Source organism: Grampus griseus (genome assembly GCF_964374135.1).
Source record: "Grampus griseus genome assembly, chromosome: 7".
Classification (NCBI taxonomy): Eukaryota; Metazoa; Chordata; class Mammalia; order Artiodactyla; family Delphinidae; genus Grampus; species Grampus griseus.
In genome coordinates this window covers 22,669,117-22,691,727 of record NC_139001.1, presented here as the reverse complement: position 1 = coordinate 22,691,727, position 22,611 = coordinate 22,669,117, and the positions used below count along the sequence as shown (strand labels likewise).

At 35.5% G+C, this 22,611-nt stretch overlaps 1 protein-coding gene across 1 annotated transcript in view; it reads left to right on the top strand.

Annotated features, from left to right (window-relative positions):
* VWC2L (von Willebrand factor C domain containing 2 like) overlaps positions 1 to 22,611 on the top strand; it is a gene marked incomplete at its 3' end in the record, with an annotated part of 149,478 nt that overhangs the window by 8,113 nt on the left and 118,754 nt on the right. The window contains exon 2 of the mRNA XM_082658352.1: positions 15,269 to 15,398. Coding sequence (XP_082514478.1) covers positions 15,269 to 15,398 — 130 coding nt within the window. The remainder of the gene's footprint in view (positions 1 to 15,268; positions 15,399 to 22,611) is intronic.

The following is a 22,611-nucleotide window of genomic DNA, read 5'->3' as shown; positions in this document are numbered from 1 at the left end:
TTTAATCCTTCTATCTACAGGATGGGCACAATAATGTCATCATATGTTTTATGAAGAATTAATAGTATTGGGAATTAGAAAATTAAAGTATTGCATATCAATTTATAGTTAACAATTCTGACTGCTCAAAAGTTTGTGTTTTTTTTTTAATTAAACATTACTTGGTTGGGATTTTGAAACCATTTTGTTGTAATATTGACCCTTGGCTATGATTGTTATTTCTTGGCATGGGATTGGATTTCTAGTATCTGAGTTTATACAAGTTCTATTTATAAAAGGCAAGCATTATGGGTTGTTGTTGTTTTTTTAAATCTAAGTCCTTCCTACTCTTAAGAGCTGACAACAGAATTTTGGATATGGAAAAGAACTTTGAACTTATTTTACAGATGGTAAAACAAAGACCAACAGAAACGTAGTAAAAACACCACAATGGCTGGCATAGCTTACTATTTGCAAAGGCAATATAAATATATTTCTTTCCTGTGGTCTTTTATCTACATTTTAAGCCTTCAGGTTTAATGCTCACTTGCATCTTCCTTTCCAATAAATACATTGGATGCAAACATTTATTTCATCCAATTGTCTATAGAAATGTGATATCAGGACCTAGCTCCATGACAACCCAGAGTTACAAGTTGACAAGAACAATAAAATACTGCCATATCTAAAATCTGTCTTTGATACAGATAGAGGACAATTTGCAAAAGGAGCCTAAGTTTACAAAGGCTCTAATAAAAAGAGGATCCTTTGTCTAAAAATGAAAAATTCTGTAATTAAAGCAAACAATATAGGCCAAAATAAAATTATAATATATTAAACACTACCTACTTATTTTCACGGAGACTATACTAGGAAGTAACAAAGGAACTAAATGAGCTGCTCTTGCCATACAGTTGATTTTAGGAGCTGAGGACCTGTGTTCTTGATTTTTTTCACTCTGCAAACTCCCACCTCTCACTACATGACAGGAGTGGAGTATGAAAAATGGATGGAGTGTACAAAAATCTCTAGTTGCATGGCATTAGAACAAAGGGATATCCCTAAACTGGCATATGATCAGTATCATCTAAGGCAAGAATGCTGCAAAAATTCACATCCCTTGACCTCTCTCTCTTCAATGCCAACAATGCCAATTGAAATGATTTAAATTTATATTTTTCTAAAGTTCCCCAGATTATTCTAATGATCAGCTGGAATTTTAGTAAGAATTTTTTATTTTTTTTCATGGTCAAGTAAATTTGAGAAATGATGCGTCCTTTACTATCTCTTGGAAATGTGCAGGGCTTGAATGTATATATTAATATATACTAACAGTGCCTGAACATTTTTTAAAGCTTTGAGAGTCGGTATGTACACAGCTCAACAGCTAAGAGCTCAACAGTATGGTGAAAACTATTTTACAGTAGGTTCTACCACTTACCAGCTAAGTGACCTAGGCACACATTACTTTACCTCTTATGTCTTAGTGCAGACATCTCTAAAATAGAGATAATAGTAAAAACTACTTGGAACACAATAAGGGATTCATAAAAGTTATCTGACATTTTTACTACTATTACTACTTACCTGTATTTAAGTCCAGTATTTCACAGATTTATGTAACAGCAGAATACTTTTTCTCTGAACATCTATTAACATCTTAAAGTTCATAAGCGTTCAATGAAACAGTTTAAGAAGTATTTTGTTGATGACCAAGATCATCCTTTATTCCTTTATCTGACTCAGATGGGCAGTTAATGATAAAAATCTATATATCTCAGCTTATCTTTTATTGCCTGGTCCTTTTTAAAGTTTCCAAAATTGCAGTAAATGTGGTTATTTATGGTAATTTATTCATTTGTGTTACATAAAACAATTTAAATGGAAAATGACTTATTCAAAATAATAATGATGACGCCAGTTACATATAACCAAAAATCTAAGACGGGGATCAGCACACTACAATCCATTAGCCAAATTCAGCTCACCACCTGTTTTTATAAGTACAGTTTTACTGGAAAATAGCAATGGTTATTCATTATGTATTGTGCATAGTGGCTTTCAGGCTGCAATCCAGCCCTGAGTAGTTGCTCCAGAGATTATATGACCCAAATAGGTCAAAAATATTTACTGTCTGGTTTTCTGTAGAAAAATTTTGCCAACTTTTGATCTACGATCAAATTCTTCTTCTTCCCTTTCTACTTCCCTCAAATTGTACTTTCATGTAACCCGCATTCTTCAAAGTTACAAATTCTTTGGGTACTGTTAGGTATAGGTTTTACTTCATTTATAGGTGGTCTCGGGGATGTCTTTCCACGTGTGTAAATCTTCAAAGGCATCTAAATTTGCCTATTTTAAATGTATTATACATACTTAACAGCAGACACGTTAAGTCTCTTTGCACATTTGTCTCCAAGGCGTACGGCTTTGCTCTTTGCATTGATGTATGATAATTTAATAACTTTCCACTTACTCGGATGGAAATAGATAAGCAAAGATGACATTCTCGGATGAAATAGATAAGCAAAGATGATAAAAATGTCTTATATTTTGATATCCCATCTGCTCTCCTTTGACAGTGTGACAAGTAGGTATTTTTCATTTAGTGTAATATAATAGATATATTAATAAATGAAAATATGTATATTGTCTGCTCACTTATTAAGTTCACTAACATCTTTTCAAGTCAACTTATATAATCCATGGTTTGATTCCATTAGATGTCCTAAATGTCTCTGACATGTAGAGAGGTGATAGGTCTTGCAGGGGGGTGTACAAAAATGTATAAGACCATCAAGGTACGCCTAGTCTATCAAAATGAATAACACAGGTACCACTAATAGCAGATGGCATGGGCTGATTGCTCTAGGAACTCATATGAAGAAAGAAATAATTCAGTCTGAAGAGCTTAGGAAGATCCTAAGAGTGAGGATTTCAGTGCACTGAAAACATTTTAGACAAAACAGGAAAATTGGCAGAAGTCAATGGAAAGCACGTTCAGAGAAAAGTGAGTTAACCCAAGTGGCCAGAGCAGAGGGTATAGAGAAGATAAAAAGTGAGAGACAAGCGAGAGAAGAGAGTGTGGCACCCGCTCACAATGTGGATGCCAGGTTCAGGAGCTTGGGGCAAAGCTTGGACCAAGTGGAAAATTACCAAACGGCTTGAGTCAGGGAAGTGACACAACCAGATTTGTGCCTGAGGGAAATACAAATAATTGTTGACAATTTTATGAAATATTGTGCATCTTTGTTCCTTCATTGAATGATTTAGTTCTGAGATATTTTTATTCCCATTTTATAAACAAGAAGGGAGGCTTCTGACTCTAATTCTAACGCTCCATTACACCTGCCCAGATTCCATGGGTATACTATGGACATTATGAAAGAAATGTGATAGAGATGGCTTATTTTTCATTTGAGTGAGCACATCCTATATTCTGGAATACCTGTTCAATTATCACTCTGAAATATTTCATGTTAAGTCTCATATCTTTCTGACGGAAATGTAGTGCACTGCTAACATGAGGGAAATTCTTTGCCTGCTCCACGTTTTACATGGCTCAATTGGCTTCACTTAAAAAACTCCCATGGCAATAAAGAAGGGTGCATCTAAGGTGCATTACTATTTATTAAAAAAAAAAAACCCTACATTCTGAATGCAGTAAGGATTGACCAGGAATATTTTTGCAAATTTAGTTATTGTTTTCATTTTAAATTTCTGCATCAGGAAAACACAAATTAAAAGCAACAACAGGGCTTCCCTGGTGGCGCGGTGGTTGAGAGTCCGCCTGCCAATGCAGGGGGCACGGGTTCGTGCCCCGGTCCGGGAAGATCCCACATGCCGCGCAGCGGCTGGGCCCGTAAGCCATGGCCACTGAGCCTGCGCGTCCGGAGCCTGTGCTCCGCGACGGGAGAGGCCACAACAGTGAGAGGCCCGCATAAAGAAAAAAGGGCCTTGAAAGTGTTTTTTTGCGGCCTTAGAAATACCACAGTCATTGTAGAAACTCCCAGTGCTTACCAAATGAAGTCCTATTTCTGTATGAGGAGAGGACAGCCCAGCTCCCTGAAATGCCACTTATTTTCACTGTATGTTAAATAGGACAGAGAAAAAATTAAAATGGTTCAGTTTAACTTTAATTTTTTCCCAACATTAAAAATAAAGGTCTGCTAAAATAGTAAACCTTTGACTGCTGAGATTTAGAAAACTTCCTTAGGGAGAAAAAGGACAATCACAGAGAATTTTCCTTTTGTTAATGAGACTCTAGGCCTTTCACACTGAAACTAGAAGATACTTTAATCAGGACTCCAAAAAATGTGAGCTCAAGCTACCCTGTTGCAAATCTGTTTTTGGCAAGACTCTGATGAAAGATTGAAGTTTCATTGCTGCAAATAAGAATCTAATTAACTATCGAAAAAATGTTGCCCAATGTCATTCTTAGTCTAAACACAATCTGAGTGCAAACATTGCTACATTTTAGAGATGCAACACAGATTGCTCTCAAAACTAAAATATATATTCTTTACAAATTTAATATCTCAAATAATTCATATTGGAAATGATTATGTGATAATTTCATAAAAATAATTTATGATCAATATACTTTTTGAGAAATGCACAGCCACTGAAAATGAACAAAGGGAAATTAAAATTTAAAAAACAAAAAAAACCACTGGTCAAGTTGAAAGCTATGATGACAATGACAGTCATTTACCCAATGCTGCATAATTTACAAGCTTCTTCAAATATTACGTTATTTCCTTTTTGTCTCATAAGAATCCAATGAGGAAAATTAGAGCTCTCTTAATATTATGTTATTATTAACTCCATCTTACAAATAAGAAACCCCAGTGTCAAGTGGGTTTAAATAACCTGTCCAAGGTAATACAACAGTGTTTGATGGCAGGACTTAAGCTCCAAATGTGCCTACTCTACATTATCCAATAGCTGAATTCCATTGGGCCATTCAGCCCAGTGGAATTGGGCTGAATTCCACTGGTCCGTAACACTAACAATTTTTATAAACAGCTACAAAGTTTTGACTGCTTCTGCTTTACTTGCACAAAAGATACACACTAAAATCAGAAGGTTTAATCAAGAAATTACTCAAGATTTTTTCAATTACAATATTGTAATTTTCAATTACAATATTCTTTCATATTATTGCCCATAAGCCATCCCAATATTTTTTTGTGGAATAAGGTGTAAGCTATGAATTAAGCATCAAATAATGTAGTATAAAATACAGTAGGAAATTGCTGTTTGGACTTAAAATGAAAATATTTTAATATTAGCAATTATAAAGCACTTTATTAATTTTTAATTACTCTCTATTTATAACATGGAAAAGAATATTACTAGTAAATGGAAAATGAAGAAAAGATTTGTTAAGTAATAATCTGATTGGCATTCCCAATACAAATGGATTTTTGTATAGGAGTGCCTATACCTCCCACCCCGCAGTCCCTGAAAAGCCGTGAATTCAGTATCATCCATGCAAGGCTAGAAGGCTAGAGTTTATGGCCCTCTCTGTTATCACCTTCACTCAGTGTTTCCTGTAGAATAGAACTGATCGTATTTGTCTCTTACGTGAACTTTCACATTGTAGAATTCTCACGGTGATGTATTCTCCCCCACCCACACATGACCTTATTTTAATGCTGTTGTAGATGATAGGCTTTTAACTGATATCAACAGTCTGTCCTTCACAGTGTCAACAGGAAAGTTTTGAAGTTATGCAGTTGCTCACTTTTCCCTTGTTGCATAAATGGGTAATAAATGGAACATCCTTAGCATGGAGACATACAGGCTGTACTTGAAATATTCAGTTCCTTGTCAAAGACCTTTGTACTAAAAGCAATTGTCAATCCAGAGTATCAGTGAAGAACTAGAGACTGCTGCTTTTCTAAGATATTTCACAAGTATAGGTGTGATATCAATACTTTATCAAAATCTTTATCTTGAATCTGCTAGCCTTTGTCTACACCTTTGGGTTCTCCTTTTAAGATCTTAGAGGCAACTAAAACATCCTTTATTTTCCTCTTAAATACACACTGATATTTCTTCTTAAGTGTGTATTTGCCTACTTAAAAAAATACATCTGTGATTGCAACTGAAGAGTGGTTTTGCTTACCTTCTCCTTATCTATATTTTATTTTTCTCTATGCTGGTCTTCATTTTTCAGAAAAAGCTATATTTTATTGTCATAAAACTCCTTGAAAATACTCAGATTAAAAAAATGGTTCTATATACCATCAGTTTATCAGAATACGCAATATATAATTGTAGAGTTGCCTGTCCTTAAAACAAATGCCAAAATATATTTAAATAAATTTTTAGAAGAAAATATTTTAGAGAAAAAAACATTAATATAATGTCATTGTTGTGTTGCAACTATAATGATGAGTTTTAAAGAATGAGTAAACTTTCTGTACTTGATAATAATTTTAGACTGGGTATTTCATCAACTGTTTTTGCAATATTCTTGTGTTTTACATTAGCTCAGAGTAAATGCAAATGAGTAGAAGGATTAAATTTAATAATTCTGTCTTCCATTATAATAGTACCATCAGTTATTCTTATAAGTAATCAATTCATTTCAAAACTTATTTTTATAGACATCTAGATTGTCACTATTGCCATTTATTGAGGGAAGGCTAGCTATGGAGTTCATCTTAGTATACCGTATATACATTATCTTGTGTATAATACACATTTAATAAAAATGCTAAATAAATAATTTTTAAAATTTATATCATTTCTGAATTTTAGTTTATTACCTACCTAGTTTACTGTATCTACATGGGCAAAGCTATGTGCACTCTTTACAATTGCTTGACTAAAATGCTTCTGTTTTCAACAAGCATCAAGTAGTTTTTGACAGATACCCTAGAAATAATATTCCAGCATATATTATCAAAATACCAACTTCTCAGAAAGAATATCTACTACTTAAACTTGTTACTCAAATGATACAATCATACACATTTGCTGACCAATGGAGGTGATTATAAAAAAAAAATCTATGCATCTGTTTTTTTATTTGCTTCAGCAGTATTGAAATTCATAAAGAAGTTCCAGCTCTATATCCATAAATTGATTAGACTTAAAACCTCAGTGTTTCAAATATGCTCCAATCAATAGGACAGATCACTGAAGAGGTCACCACAACCCCATTAGACATACGACAATGAGGGGCATTTTAATCAGTGACACAATGGGTCTTATTTCAGATGACTGTGAATTTTGGTTAAAATCCATTGGACCCATTGATTATTAGGTGACATCTGCCACATGCAAGTTACTGGCTACAGGATTGGCAGTGGATGTTAAATACTCTTGTACTCTGTAATTTAATGTATATTTTAATGAAGTGAACAGTGAGATTTCTGACAGACATCAGCAACTTTGAAATAGAGTCTTCCAAATTTCTCAGAGTCTGAAAGTAATGAGATTTGTTCCATAAAGTGATGAAATTTATGCCATAAATTATCTCTAAGAGAAGAGTGCTTCTTAAAGCAGAATCATTTCCTTGGTAGAGATCAGATTTTAAATAGTTGTTTAATAAGAAGTTTTTGGAAAAGCAGTCTGCGCTGTGTTCTCTCTGAAAATTTTTACCTGTTATCAAAGAAATGGAGTGCCACGTGGATCAAAGGCCCACTATCACTTGGACAGAAGGAAAGCCACTGATATAGTTACTATGCTAAAACTTGGCACTTAGAATATATCCTATCAATAAAGATGCAGACATAGAGCATGAACTTGAGGACATGGGGAGGGGGAAGGGTAAGCTGGGATGAAGTGAGAGAGTGGCATGGACATATATACACTACCAAACGTAAAATAGATAGCTAGTGGGAAGCAGCCATATGGCACAGGGAGATCAGCACAGTGCTATGTGACCACCTAGAGGGGTGGGATAGGGAGGGTGGGAGGGAGACGCAAGAGGGAGGAGATATGGGAACATATGTATATGTATAACTGATTTACTTTGTTATACAGCAGAAGCTAACACACCACTGTAAAGTAATTATACTCCAATAAAGATGTTAAAAAAAAAAGAATATATCCTATCCATTTATGTATCCATCCATTCAATCTTCAACAATATTCACAGAGGACTTTCTAGGAATCAAGTTTTGTTTCTCAGAGTATTCAGCATGTGTTTTGTTGGACTTTGTACTTTAACTCATCCTTTAGGAAAAAGGACATGTCTAAAATCAGGGCAGGACAGGAATAGAAATGCAGACATAGAGAACGGACGTGTGGACACAGGGTGGGAAGAGGAGGGTGGGATGAACCCGCAGATTAGGTTTGACATCAATACACTACCATGTGTAAAATGGATAGCTAGTGGGAACCTGCTGGATAGCACAGGGAGCTCAGCTCAGTGCTCTGCGATGACCTAGATGGGTGGATGGGGTGGGGAAGGGAGGTCCAGGAGGGAGGGGATATAGGTTTACATATAGCTGATTCACTTCAATGTACAGCAGAAACTAACACAACATTGTAAAGCAACTATACTCCAATTAAAAAAAAAAAATCAAGGCTTCTTTCTGAAAAATATTTTATAATATACTAAAATAATTTTGTTTAATAAGTAACCATTAGGGCTTCCCTGGTGGCGCAGTGGTTGAGACTCCGCCTGCCAATGCAGGGGACACGGGTTCGTGCCCCAGTCCGGGAGAATCCCACATGCCGCGGAGCGGCTGGGCCCGTGAGCCATGGCCGCTGAGCCTGTGCATCCGGAGCCTGTGCTCCACAACAGGAGACGCCACAACAGTGAGAGGCCCGCGTACCACACACACACACACACACAAAAAAAAGGTAATCATTAAATTTGACACACACTATAAAATGAGGCTAGCTTTTCCTCAGACCCTTTAACAATACCTCTACATGTATTTTCATCTTAGTTATCATGGTGTTTTCTAGTGCAACAAAGTCTGTAATCATCAACTGCTAGTCTAGTCAGTAGAGTGCTTGAAAATTGACTTAACTGGTGATCCACATGATGGATATTCAAGGAATTTCAAATTACCTATAGAAAGTAAGTTTATTATTCATTGCCATAATGCCGAAAGCCAAATATTTATTTCATGACTCATAATCAGAAACCTGTCCCCCTCAAAGTGCCCTTTACAACATTTAAGTAAAATGCAAACATCTTATTGAATCACAATCCTGTCCATGTATGATAAACACAGGTGAAACTGCCCAGAGGTATGGTTTAACAAATAAGAAAATACAGAATATGCATAATTAATTACGTATATGTTAACAAAGATTTCTTGAGTATCTATTATGTACTAAGATATCTTCTTGGTGCCAAGAATACAGCCAAGAACAGTATACTGTAAGGAGCTTATAAACTATGGGGAAGGCAGATAAAAGTAAACAAATAGAAGCAAATCAATAAGGTAATTTCATAAACTGACGAGAGCACTGAATGGGCAATGTGTTGGAGAAAGATGACGGAGGAATAGTCATGTAAGAGCTCCCCGGAGAGAGGGCATTTGAGTTGACACCTAAATGATGAGGCTTCAAGAAAAGAAAATAGGTTTGTTGCCTTTCTTTTCTTTTCTGAGTGATTTATAATGGTCATTTTAACCATTCACAATTACTCTTTATCTAGAGGCTTCTAATAAGAATTTTTCTTCAGTGTGTTTCTGACATGATTAATTCTATTAGTCCACAAATCTCGCCACCAAACCAAGTCCTATAAAACTTTATTGCAACCACCTCTGCAATCATATACTACTTTGAATAAGAGAAATAACCTGAATGTTCTTTTAAATACAGTTGTGTGCTTCCAATTTTATATTTTTTGAATTATTTTTCAGAAAGCCATCACTAGCTAAGTATGCAAGTGAATTATAATAATAATGTTATATTTCTTACATATTTTATGTGCTTCCCAGTAACTCTGTGAGGCCGGTAATATTGTTATTCTTTTATTTTATAAATTAAGAAACTAATGCACAGAAAGGCTATGTAATTTTCCCAAGATTCACAACTAAAGCATCTGAGATTCGAACTCAAGTCCTAAGGCTATAGAGAACTTGCTTTTAACCATGATACCACAGCCACTGAAACGAAGCCAACAAAATGAAAATTTTTTTTTGGTTTTTTCTAATTTAGAATTCCTTAACTTGTAAGAGTGTTGTTATCTTAAACCTTACCAAATTAAACTAGTAAGCTGAACACTGCCATGTCCCTTGTCACTTTGAGGTTTGAATTTGTATAACAAACCTTACAGACTGTGGCCATTTCCTCCCAGGCACCCTACATGCAAAATGCCAGTAACAGCCGTCACATAAATAACAATGCCACGAGGTATTACAGTGTGGACCAAACGTCCAGCCTCTCCTCAGGTATGGATAAGTAAGTCTCATTGTATTCAGAGTACAAGGGTGTATTTTCTACAAACATCTGGAAACTTCCTTGCAACCAGTCTCCAATAACACGTTCTAATAATCCCATGTTAACGCTTGATGACCCCATTAGATTCCAAGTTCTCACAAAGAACATATTTGATCGTTTTTCTGGAGTTATTCAGTCACTCTGCTAATCTAAGTTACTAGTTCTCAGGCTACTTTTTTGCATTTTTAAATTGCGGAGCATTCTACTGTTTCCTGGGTTCTGGAATTCCAATTCTCCTAGAATTCTCAAAAGTCACAGTCAGTGGCATTGGGATTTCAGCTTCAAGGTCTTCAGAAGTGAACCATAGTTTAAAGGATGTGTACTGCCATGTTTCCATTCTAATACCAAGGAGGAGGATTTGAATTCTAGTCACCTAAACCAATATTTTAGAAAGAGCCCTGTTTTATTCTATTAATTTTAAAATAAATATGTATCTAGCAGGAAACCCCCTGAACTTTAGGAACAGCTGGGACAGCATTTGGATTTGCCATGCAGATATATTCAGTGACAGTGAGAACTACAGATAAAAGTCGTGGTTTCTGCTTAAACAGAGTCCCACGTTAGATATTCAAAAACCACTAAGCTAATGACATACAGATTCATAACAGACATATAATATTCACATCACCTTATACAAACGTTAACAAATAATCACGTGTTAACGTTTGTATTAACATTAATAACTTCTTAACAAATTTGTTAACAAATAATTTGTTAATTGTTAACAAATAATTAAAAAGTAATTTTAATTATTTGTTAATGTTCGTATATATATTGAATGTTACTTTATTTTTCAAAGCTTTCACTGAAATAAAAGGCTCTGTGAGATTTCTCAGAAAAAGATTTTCCAGGTATAAAATTTTAGGATGGTGTCATTTAATCATCTTACTGACCAGATCTCTAACTGACAAAAGTCATGTACTGGTCATACTTTCACATGTTCTTCTAAAAAAAAATAGCTAGTAAGAATAATTTTTTCTCAAGTACTTGTTCCAGTGTTCTCTGTTGCTCTAAGGATAGCTTTATTGTTTAATCTTTGGTTTTACAGGCCATATTTTCAGATTTAATCTATAGTTATCACATTGAAGAGCCTGATAAAAGGAAATTTGTAACCAGCTCAGTACTTAAGATGTAAAGATTTATTCAAAGCATCAAACCTTTCAGAGTTTTATGCTGTAAGGTGGGCAGGGTTTTTACGGTAACGTAAATAAATGTGAAGGATTTTTACAGTAATGTTCATGTCCAAGTAGCACACTGCTCACCCTAGGAACTTCTGGCTGTATAAGCAACACCTTTTTAGAAGCACGGTGGGAAGCAGGGGTGGCAGAGGAAGTCAAGCGAGGCAAGAAAACAATGATGTGCAAACTGGCCAGTTTCTGAAAGGAAAGAGACTTGGCGAGGCTGGAGCGGACGGAGTGGGCTTTAGTGTGAGGTCAGTAGATTGAATCTGATAGAGTGTTTGGAGGGGCGGAGGCAGGCACACAGAGGCTTGAGATGAGAAGAAATAGGCTGTAACAGAGGCGTTCTTTGTAAAAACAACTGAATGATAACAAAAGAGGAATTAACATGTTTCTGACACGAGATTCTGGGCCAGGAAGAGAGAGACTGGTATACGAATAAAGCCAGGTTCAGGGAAGGACTGATTCAAAGTTGCCAATGGCAAGGGTGATAGTCTAATTTTTCTAATTTATGTTTCTCACTACTCAAAATCCCTTTTAAAAATCTGGCATCCTTTTATCACTAAGCCTTATAGTCTTAGTTCTTCCTCAGAGTATTTCTCAGGACTCCAGTGTATACACATCCAGCCTCCACTGATTTTCAGGCAGAGGCCCCGGAGTCTTTACTAGATTATTATCTGTTATTGCTTCTCCCAGATAACTACCATGAGTGTAGCTACCAGGTTACAAGACTTGAAGGTGCCCAAGTCCCCAAGAACACGAGCCTCGTGGCAAACTAACTTCAGCCTATTACAATTTTCTATGAACTCACATTTGCAAAAAGTTTAAAAGCTCTACAGCTCCAACGAGAGAGAGGCATGGACATATATACACTACCAAACGTAAGGTAGATAGCTAGTGGGAAGCAGCCGCATAGCACAGGGATATCAGCTCAGTGCTTTGTGACCGCCTGGGGGGGGTGGGATAGGGAGGGTGGGAGGGAGGGAGACGCAAGAGGGAAGAGATATGGGAACATATGTATAACTGATTCACTTTGTTATAAAGCAGAAACTAACACACCATTGTAAAGCAACTATACCCCAATAAAGATGTTAAAAAAATTTTTTAAAAAAGCTCTACAGCTCCATAATAATCTATGCACTAACTAACCTAGTTAGTGAAATTCTCTTTAACAGGAAGTATCTATCCTCTATAAATCAATCATTCAGCTGCTAATGGTCATTCCTATGGATCTGGTCTGCCTGAAGAAGTGTACAACACATTGGACAATAAACTACTCAGATGGGAGTGCATAGAATAGCCATGCTTGCTATCACGTGGCAGTACCATATAGCAGTTAGGATGCCTAGATTCAAATCCTGCCCTTTCTCCTACTGCCTACAGGACCTGGGAAAGCTATTGAACCTCTCTCAGACGATTTCCTTATCTATGAGATGGAGATAATAACAAATCTTCTTTCATAGGGTTATTATGAAAAATAAGTAAGTTGATATAAGGAAATTGCTCTAGCATGATACCCAGTAGTTAATAATGTTCAAAAACATTGTTTGAGTCAGAATGGTGTTCTTCCTCAGTCTGTGATGGGAATCTGATAATCCAACAAATCTTTCTCAAGGACCACAGTTACTTTGAGGTAGACATTTTGCATTGGAAAATCTAGGGGCTCTTTGGGATTTTAAGCCAAAATCAGTCCACTAGAGTTGCATAGATCAGCCCCTCCTTCAGCTAGAAGGGAAACAGCAAGAACAATCCCAGCTGTGGAAGAGCAAGGTACAGAAACAATATTAGCCACTCCCCTTTTCTCTCATGTTAGCAATAAATGCAGGCCAAGTCCTTGCTGTACTTCAGAAGGCTGTGCAAAAATACTTTGCGACTAATCAAGAACAGGGAGACACCTCTGACAATTGTGCTTGGGAATTTAAGATATCACAATGGGACTTGCAAAATAAGAGGCAGTATAGCAGCTAGAATATCCACCTCTCACGCTGTTTCCTCACTTAAAATTCCCTTCGTCAAATAATGCGTTGTGGTAACAAATCCTTTTCCTTAATTTACTGAGGTTTTCAGTGGAGGGAGCTTCAGGAAACTTCCCGCCCTTGGGATGATCCAGTAGATTTTTCTGGAATACTTAACACAACTCAACCACATGGTGAAGAGCTTAACTGTACTCTTCAATAAACTTACTGACCATGCTAAGAAATAGCAATATTTCTTCCACAGATTCTATGGCTAATTCTCTTGTTTCTACTAAATTTGAAAGTAAAATAGTTCATTGAAAGCTAGACCATCATTCTTCAAGCAGAAAGCAAAGAGAAAATTAATTTAAAAATAATTAGTTTGAAAGGCTTCCACTCTCACAGACCACCTGAGTCAAGAAACATTGGTATTACCCAAACTGTCGAGCTCATGAAGAAACAAGAGCTGGCAGGCATTAGGGACAGTAGTCACTGAGATAAAGGCTGTGGACTTTAATTAACACAATTTTGAAGTGAGGCACTGTGGCACAGAATTGGAGACAGAATTTTCCAGGAACAAATGGCTTGCTTTGAGAAGTATAGACCAGTATAACTTCTGAGACCTCTAAGTTCTCATTCCAGAATTCTCAATTTCTGTGTTATGAGAAGGGAAACCTAGAAAGTATAAAGGATGAGATAGTCACAGAGTGGCCACTGCTTTGGATTATTTGTGGTATAGAAAGTTTCTAGAAAGGAAACACAAAACCCCAAACTCATTCTTGGTTGGTAAGTACTGTGAAGACAAAAATTTTCTGCTTTTTAATTTTTTTCTCTAAATTAATCACTGTTCAATTCCATTTTTAGAGTGTCTCTTAAATAGTGACTTTTTTTTTTTTTTTGCGGTACGCGGGCCTCTCACTGTTGTGGCCTCTCCTGTTGCGGAGCACAGGCTCCGGACGCGCAGGCTCAGCGGCCGTGGCTCATGGGCCCAGCCACTCCGTGGCATGTGGGATCTTCCCAGACCGGGGCACGAACCCGTGCCCCCTGCATCAGCAGGCGGACTCTCAAACCACTGCGCCACCAGGGAAGTCCAATAGTGACTTTTTAAGTCAATCAATTTTAGTCCATTCATAAAAGCAAGGAGGCAAGATGAAAGGTATTCACTAAATCTTTCAAGAGGCAGTACCTGGATGTTTGGATCCCAAATGCAATCTCCTCTAAAATTCACATTGGAAAAAAACACCCTTTAGAGTCTAGGTTAGCTTGAAAAGGAGTTTCTACCAAGGGTACGGAGCTCCATTTACTATTTTCTTGTTTCTCAGTAATCCTTTTCTTTCTTAGGAAATAAAATGAAAAATGGCAAAAACTTATTTCACATGCTCCAGTGTCATTCCTGTTTACCAGAAGAAGGCAGAGCAATAAGTACATCTGGAAACCAAACCAGGAGGTGACATATTTGTTGTCCAAACCTTCCTTTGAAAAGTAGGAACATAAGACATAAGAAAAGTCATACATGAGCACTCTGGTTGCTCATGGCAACCTGAGCTGCACATGGCAACCCACCTTTGCTTGGATGTCCAGGTGGCCTTCCATGGGGGAAGAGTGATCATACACATGGTAAATGGAGTTGATACAGTAAAGCCAGTATAAACACTGATGTTTTGTCTTCTGACAGCATATGAATGTGCAAGCATTAAGTTATAGGAGAAAAGGGGCTAATTTTAGATTTGTTCCTAGCCCTCTCCATGTGAATGGTGTCGCTGTGAGCCCAGCAATGAAGTTCACTGTGTTGTAGCAGACTGCGCAGTTCCTGAGTGTGTCAACCCAGTCTATGAACCAGAACAATGTTGTCCTGTCTGCAAAAATGGTAAGACCGTACTGCATTAGCTTTCAAAGAGGGGTTAGTGCAAAATACAGATATTCCACTGCTGCACACCATTCAATGCAAAAGCCCTCTAAGATCTGCCTGTGGTTTTTCAATGTGGGCATGGCCAATTAATATTTCTATCCCATCTTAAAGTGAAAATAAGCCAGCAATGGGTGAGTCGTGAAGCTTTCCATCTGGAGAATTAAAGCTCTTATAAGCTGACTTTGTTGTGGTCCCTATTATTTATTGTCGATCTATACGGAGAATTTTGGAAAGAACGCAGTACCATCTTTTTATAGTGACTGAATTTCCTCTCTTCTGGAGGCTATGAAGCTGTTCCTAGTGCATAAGCCAGGATAGAGAGTAGGATAAATGCCAGGTATTTTGCTTTGGGCATAGATAAGACCTTAGGCTCAAAGTTATCAAAGAATTACAGAATTCAATTACTCATACACTTAAGTAGAAGTAAGGAAGACTAGAAAGTTTAGGGCTTTTATTCTAGGTTTTTATTACAATGGAAACCTGCTCTCAGAGTAATAGCTATAGAAGGGAACTTGGCTTATAAGTTTATGGGTTCCTTTTGGCCCTCATAGGATGGAGAGGTTGAAATGACTATGGCATGCCAATCACCCAAAATCCAGGTGAGGCTGCAGAGAAGACAATGCAATGCCATTAACCCAGGACAGCAAAGTCAAAATCACACTCTTGCTACTGGTCATATACCAACCAAAAAATAAAGCTTCACTGTGTAACATTCCACAGATGTCCCCACTTGGCATTAATATATGCTTGAAAAAGTAGTTCTAGCTCTTAATTAAGCTGAGGTCACCGTAATGCTGAATCCCTATGCCCTTCCTTGAATTAGCAGCTCTCATCTTCTCTATTACACATTTTTTTGGTCCAGAATTTGGCATTATGTGAGATCACCTACTAATCTTTTTCTCTTGCAGAATTATAATTAGTGAAAAGAGGTATTTAGGTTATTTAGCCAAAGAAAAAACACAAGCAACTCTGATTGTTTTTATAATACTTGTAGTGTCTTGGTATCTTCTCAAATGACTTATAAAGAACTCTTACGACATTTCTTCAGGCACAGTTTCTATTATTTCTGATTGTGTAAATCTCTTGAGTCTAATACTACTGCACACCTGGCTTCTCTTTCTCTTCTTATCCCTCTCATCCAACTGACGTGTGTCATAGTGAGCATCTCTCTGACTTAGAAGGTGGAGATAAATATCCTGAAGTTCAAGCCGATCTAATATATGCAAAGGTATCAAATTTAAGACTTTATATTCTTAAAAGGATATTGAAGAAACTGGAAAAGATACAGGGAAGAAAAATAAGATGATTTAATGGTTGAAAAACAGGACCTATTAGGACAGACTGAAGGCGTTTGCATAATTTGTCCTGGAAAAGAGAAGGCTCCAGGGAGACCTAACTGTCATCAAGTATATGAACGGTTAGTCTAAAGTAGAAGAGCACCTGTTATTTTTCATTTTCTCCAAGGACAGGAGGAAGAAAAAATCAGCTACCTAATCAATCTTTAAAAATAGGATTGACAAGTCTTTGACTAAAGACCGTTTTTTTCTAGAAACAACTGTCTAAACAGGTCCTTGAGGATCTTGTCTTCCCTGGAAGGCCCTGGTTGGCTATGTTACACATTTAGGGTAAGCAAAACTATACTGAAAGTTAAAAACTCATCTGGACGTGCTCAGAATACTCAGAGAATTAAAGACTGCTAGACTGTATATTTAGAATACAGGTTTTACACATGCATCTGCCACGTCATACTAGGTACTGACCACCCAAACCAACAGTATATCCAGAGTTGATGTCTATGTCAAATGTTAAATCAGCCACTACAAACTAGTTACACTGAATTTTATGTCACCCAAGATTATCCTATTTCTGTCACATGCCACAGTAGAAATCTGTCCTAGAATGAAACTCTTTGTACAAAGATATATAATGAATGAACTTTAATTGTTCAATTAATTAGGTAATTAATTAGTAACCCATTCGTATTCCTGAAAAACATATGTTGAGAGAACAAAATATGTTAGGTTTTCCAATTTTTTGTTCATGAAGCACTACAAAACAACCACTTCTGTTCCCTTTTGCCATTTCCAAGCAAACTTTTTTCTTTTTTAAATAAGGAAAATTAACCTGAATTAAGGCTTCCCTGGTGGCACAGTGGTTGAGAGTCCGCCTGTCGATGTAGGGGACGCGGGTTCTTGCCCGGGTCTGGGAAGATACCACATGCCGCGGAGCGGCTGGGCCCGTGAGCCATGGCCGCTGAGCCTGCGCGTCCGGAGCCTGTGCTCCGCGGCGGGAGAGGCCACAATGGTGAGAGGCCCGCCTACCGCAGAAAAAAAAAAAAAAAAAATTAACCTGAATTAAAATTAGCCCAAAGACTAATTCTGAATGTAATATAACATTATGACATGTTATCTTTTTTATTATTAAATGCCACTAATTAGTCACTTATGCCCCAAAAGTAAAGTATAATCATTGTCAAAGAAGAGCATATTGAGGACTGCTGGAGAATCCTTATGACCATGTACCAGTATTTTTGGGTGAGCAGACTGAGCCCCAATGCTTGCTGACTCTTTCTTAGTTCAAAAAATAGAAACAGATGACCCATGTGCAGAAGAGCCAGGTGGGAAATAGAGGTTTACTCTGACAGAATATAACTAGAACAATTTCTTAAATTTCCAACACATGATAAGACTATCTTATTCTAAATGACAAGATTCATTTGCCCAGTATGAACTATTTTTAAAGCATTGTACTATTTTCTTAGATTTTGAAAAAAAAAACAAGAAGATAAACATCTACCCTCAGGATTCAAGGTAGAGGCAATAGATCCTAATTTGTAAACAGTTCTATAATATTTTCTATATTTTCTTAAATCTTCATAAATGTTGAAAAAATTTAGTTTGCACAAATGCGGACTATCTTGGCTGCCAAACTCTTTCTTCATACTAAGATTGATTTTTGCGCCTTCCTGAATTATAACTTGCCAAGAGCAAGAGACATTAAAGATATAAAATGAAAGTTTAAAGCAACAGAATCTACCACAAACAGTATTCAGCTAATATCAAAATCTTTGTTCTCAGATTAGAGCAAGAAAAAAAAAGGAAGTACAATGATATATATGTAGGTATATGAAGTTTTCCCAGAAAACAGTAGTTTACCAATAAAAATGTAACAATTGCTCTTACAAATAAGTATTTTTAATATTATAAAGTGCAAGGTAATCTGATCCCTAGATAATGATAGCCTCTTTATTCTCCATAATATAATTTGTAAGAATAAATATGAAGACATACTTCTAAAATTTTTCTCTAATGATGTAAAAAAAAAGAAAGAAAAGTTTTAATTTCTTGGTCTCAATGGTTACCTCAAGCAAGAATTTCCAGTGGTTATCAATAAATATAGCCAAGCCATTAAAAATACTCCATTCTTATTAAAGTTAGTTTAGCACCAAGAAAAGTCTATTAATTTAGTCTGAATAAAATACAATAGAAACGTTAAGGAAAGATGTGAATGGCTGGGCATACATGAAACAGGAGGAGAAGGAGGAAAGTAATTTTTTATTTGGGGAGGATTATGTGATTGATATAGGAACTTATTGTTTTAAACAATTTTATTAAGCATCTGCTTCTCCCTTCTCTATATAGCTTCATGAGCTAGCAATCCAAATGCCTTCCTGAAAGATCTAACATTTCTAGCTTGTTTTTCTTCCTCCAAGATTGTGTTACTTTGGCCTGTCTTTCAGCTCCAGTCCTTTCCATGGGAATTAATATTGTTTATGGGTTTTTTTGTTTTTATAATATGAAAAATAGGTTAGCACAGCACCTACTTAAAGAAAATATTTCTATTTTGGAGTGTCATGTAAATATTTTAAATATTCGGTAACTGACCATTCATTTAACTAGTGAAGTATTTGATCATTAGATCAACCAAATGACTAACTGCATTTTTTTTTTTTTTACATTTCATCTGTCAGTATGTCAGTGAGTTCTCTGTTTTCGTTGGAATATATAGTCAGTCATTATTCATGGTTCGGAAAAAAAGTCACTTCATGAAAAATTGAAATGGAGAGGAACCACCCACAAAATCGTCCATGCACATTAAATGAGGAGTTTTCATATCCTTTTCAACAAAACTGAAGTTGTCATAACCCCTGTTCAAATATTTAATTTCATATCTCTTACTCTCTTCCAGTTTATTAGTGATACAAATAAAGAAGGAAATAGATTAGCCAAAAGGTAAATGGAAAGAAGACAGCAAAGGGATGGGAAGTGCACAAATAAGAGAGAGGACTTTAGAGCCATCCAACGCCTTCTAAAGATGCTTGGGTAAAACGCTGCTTTGTGTTGACACATATAATATACAAAGAGCCCCTTGAAATAAATAAGAGAGAAAAATAATTCCACAGGGAAGAAAATAGGCAAAGGGTATACAAAGAAAATTCAGAGAAGAAAACCAAATGTCTAATAAATACATGAAAATACGCTTAACCTCACAAGGGATCAGGGTGATAGAAATTAAAACAATAAGATACTAATATTGCATTGATAATAATTTGAGATTGATGATACCTCAAATCAGCAAAGATACTAAGAGTTGAGAAAATGTTGGAACAACTTTTAAGAAATTTGAAGTCAGCAGTTCTACTTTTTGTACTTTGTCCCACATTCATGCACTAAATTTCCACTGCATTTTAAGAGCATAAAGGTCAGAGAAATGTAATAGTACTTCAATGGAGTAGTGAAAATATATTGCAGCCTTTAAAAAGATCCTAACATTTTGCACTGCCGTGTAAAATAAGCAAGGAGTGTATAGTAGACTACAAATAGTTTATACATAATATAGTAATGTGTTCTATATATAATTTGTACATTTTAAGTGATATATAAGACATTTTTATTTTTAACTGATATATAATTTCAAATTGATAGATATTACATTTATATGTACATAGGAAAAGAGCCAAGTGCGGATACACAATAGAATATTAACAATGATTCAATGATTACTTTTAGGGAATAAAAGTGTGAAGGTAAAAGTAGGGGAGACAAGAGTTAATCTCTTTAAAATATTAAATCTTTACAGATTGATAATAAAAACAGCAGAAAAGTACAAACAGGCAGTTCGCAAACAAAATACAAATGTTCAAAAAATATAAAAATTATTCAACCTCACTAACAAATTTGCTTTTTATTTTTTAAACCCTCCTTTATTATGTTTGTATGCAGCATAGGGAAAGTTCTGTAAGAATACACGCCAAATTTTTAACAGTTATCCAGTGATCAGAAGAGTAATTAAAGAGTAGAAGTGAGAAGGTAGAAGCAGAGAACTTTGACTTTTTATTTCATGGGCCTCTTTACTGAATGAATTTTCAAAAATCTATTTTTTATAAGGTAAAAGGTTTTACCAAACCTTTAAAGAAAAGATAATTCTAATGTCATTTAAACTCTTCCAGAGGAGAGACAAGAACAGTTTTTTTCTGAAGTACAATACTGATACAAACCAAAGATTACAAACTAAGAAAAAGTAATGGGGATCTATTAAAATACAAAATCCCCAATCATATATTATATCACCCAATGGGTCTAGAGCAGCATTCTTCAATCAATCACATGAACCCTTCTGCCAGAAAATATATGATAATTATACTAAGGAGATGGAATAAATATAGAGTCTCCCATCGTCTCAGGTCAGGTTTTAATCTCAGCTGAGTTTTGGTATCAAAATTGTGAAAAGACATTGGGTTTTCAGAGACTGTGGGAAAGGGATTGTATATTTGTGTTAGCAAACAGAATCTAGCAGTAGGTTAAAATAATTGTGCATTCTGACAAAGTGGAGTTTACAAAGATAGTTCAAAATTAGGAACTCTATATTAATATAATTTATCCTATTACTAAATTCAAGAGAAAATCATATTATTTCTATCTAAATATACACACACATATATAAAGATGACTAAAACTCTTGATAAAATAAGACTAAGTGGATATAAAATATATTGACCTCAGCCCCAAAAGACAGAATTATGCTTAATAGGTACACATTAAAGGCATTCTTGATAAAGTCAGGAACAAGACAAGGCTGTCCACTATTATTCAAAATGTCAGATTGTAGATATGAACTAGCTAGTATAATTAGAAAAGAAAGAATTCAGAGGACAAAAATTAGGAGCCAAAACTACTACCATTTGCATATTATATGAGAGTATACTTGAAAAACCCAAGACTATAGACTAAAAACTGCTATAACGAAAATTTAGAAATATAGCAGGGTACAAAATGAGAATACAGAGCTCTTTCTCTCTCTCTCTCTCTCTCTCTCTCTCTCTCTCTCTCTCTCTATATATATATATATATATATATACATATATATATGTATAGGTACATATATTATGAAAGTAAAATTGTGGCATTGGTACATGATGCAGAGATATCAATGGAATATAAGAAACTTCACAAACAGACCTAACATACATATGAAAATTGATACATGATAGATAAAATAGTATTTCAAATCAATAGGGGAAAGTTAATTTGTAGAAGAAATGGTGTTGGGACAACTGGATAGTTGTCTGAAAAAAATAATTTTAAAGTCCTACATTATTTCATAATTCAAGAAAACTTTCAATTCAACAAAGATTTAAATATAAGCTATTTTCCCAAACAGTACAAAAAGAAAACCTAGACATTTGATTTTTAATCCTGAAGTGGCTAGATTTTAAAAGCAAACAAAAAAATCTCCACAAAGCAAACAAAACACCACTGTAAACAAATAAAAAACTAAGGGAAAAATCATCTTATATCACAAAGGGTTAATGTCTCTCATAGATAAAGATCTCTTTGAAACTAATAAGGAAAAAGATCAACAACTCAATCTTAAAAATGGGCAAAGAACTTCAAAAGTTATTCCACAAGAAACAAAATTTCCTAAAACATACAAGAAATTGCTAAAAGGAAAATGCAAATTAAAATTTGATGCCAGTTTTTTCCTTATGGATTGGCCAAATATCCTATAATTTAATAACCTACTTTGTTTGATACCTGTGGTAAAACAGGCAGTCTTTCACATCACTGGTGAATGTATGAATTGGTACAATCCCCATGGAAGGAATATATGTCAAAATTAAAGTACATATATCTTTCATCTCAGCAATTCCACTTCTATTTACAGATGTGTG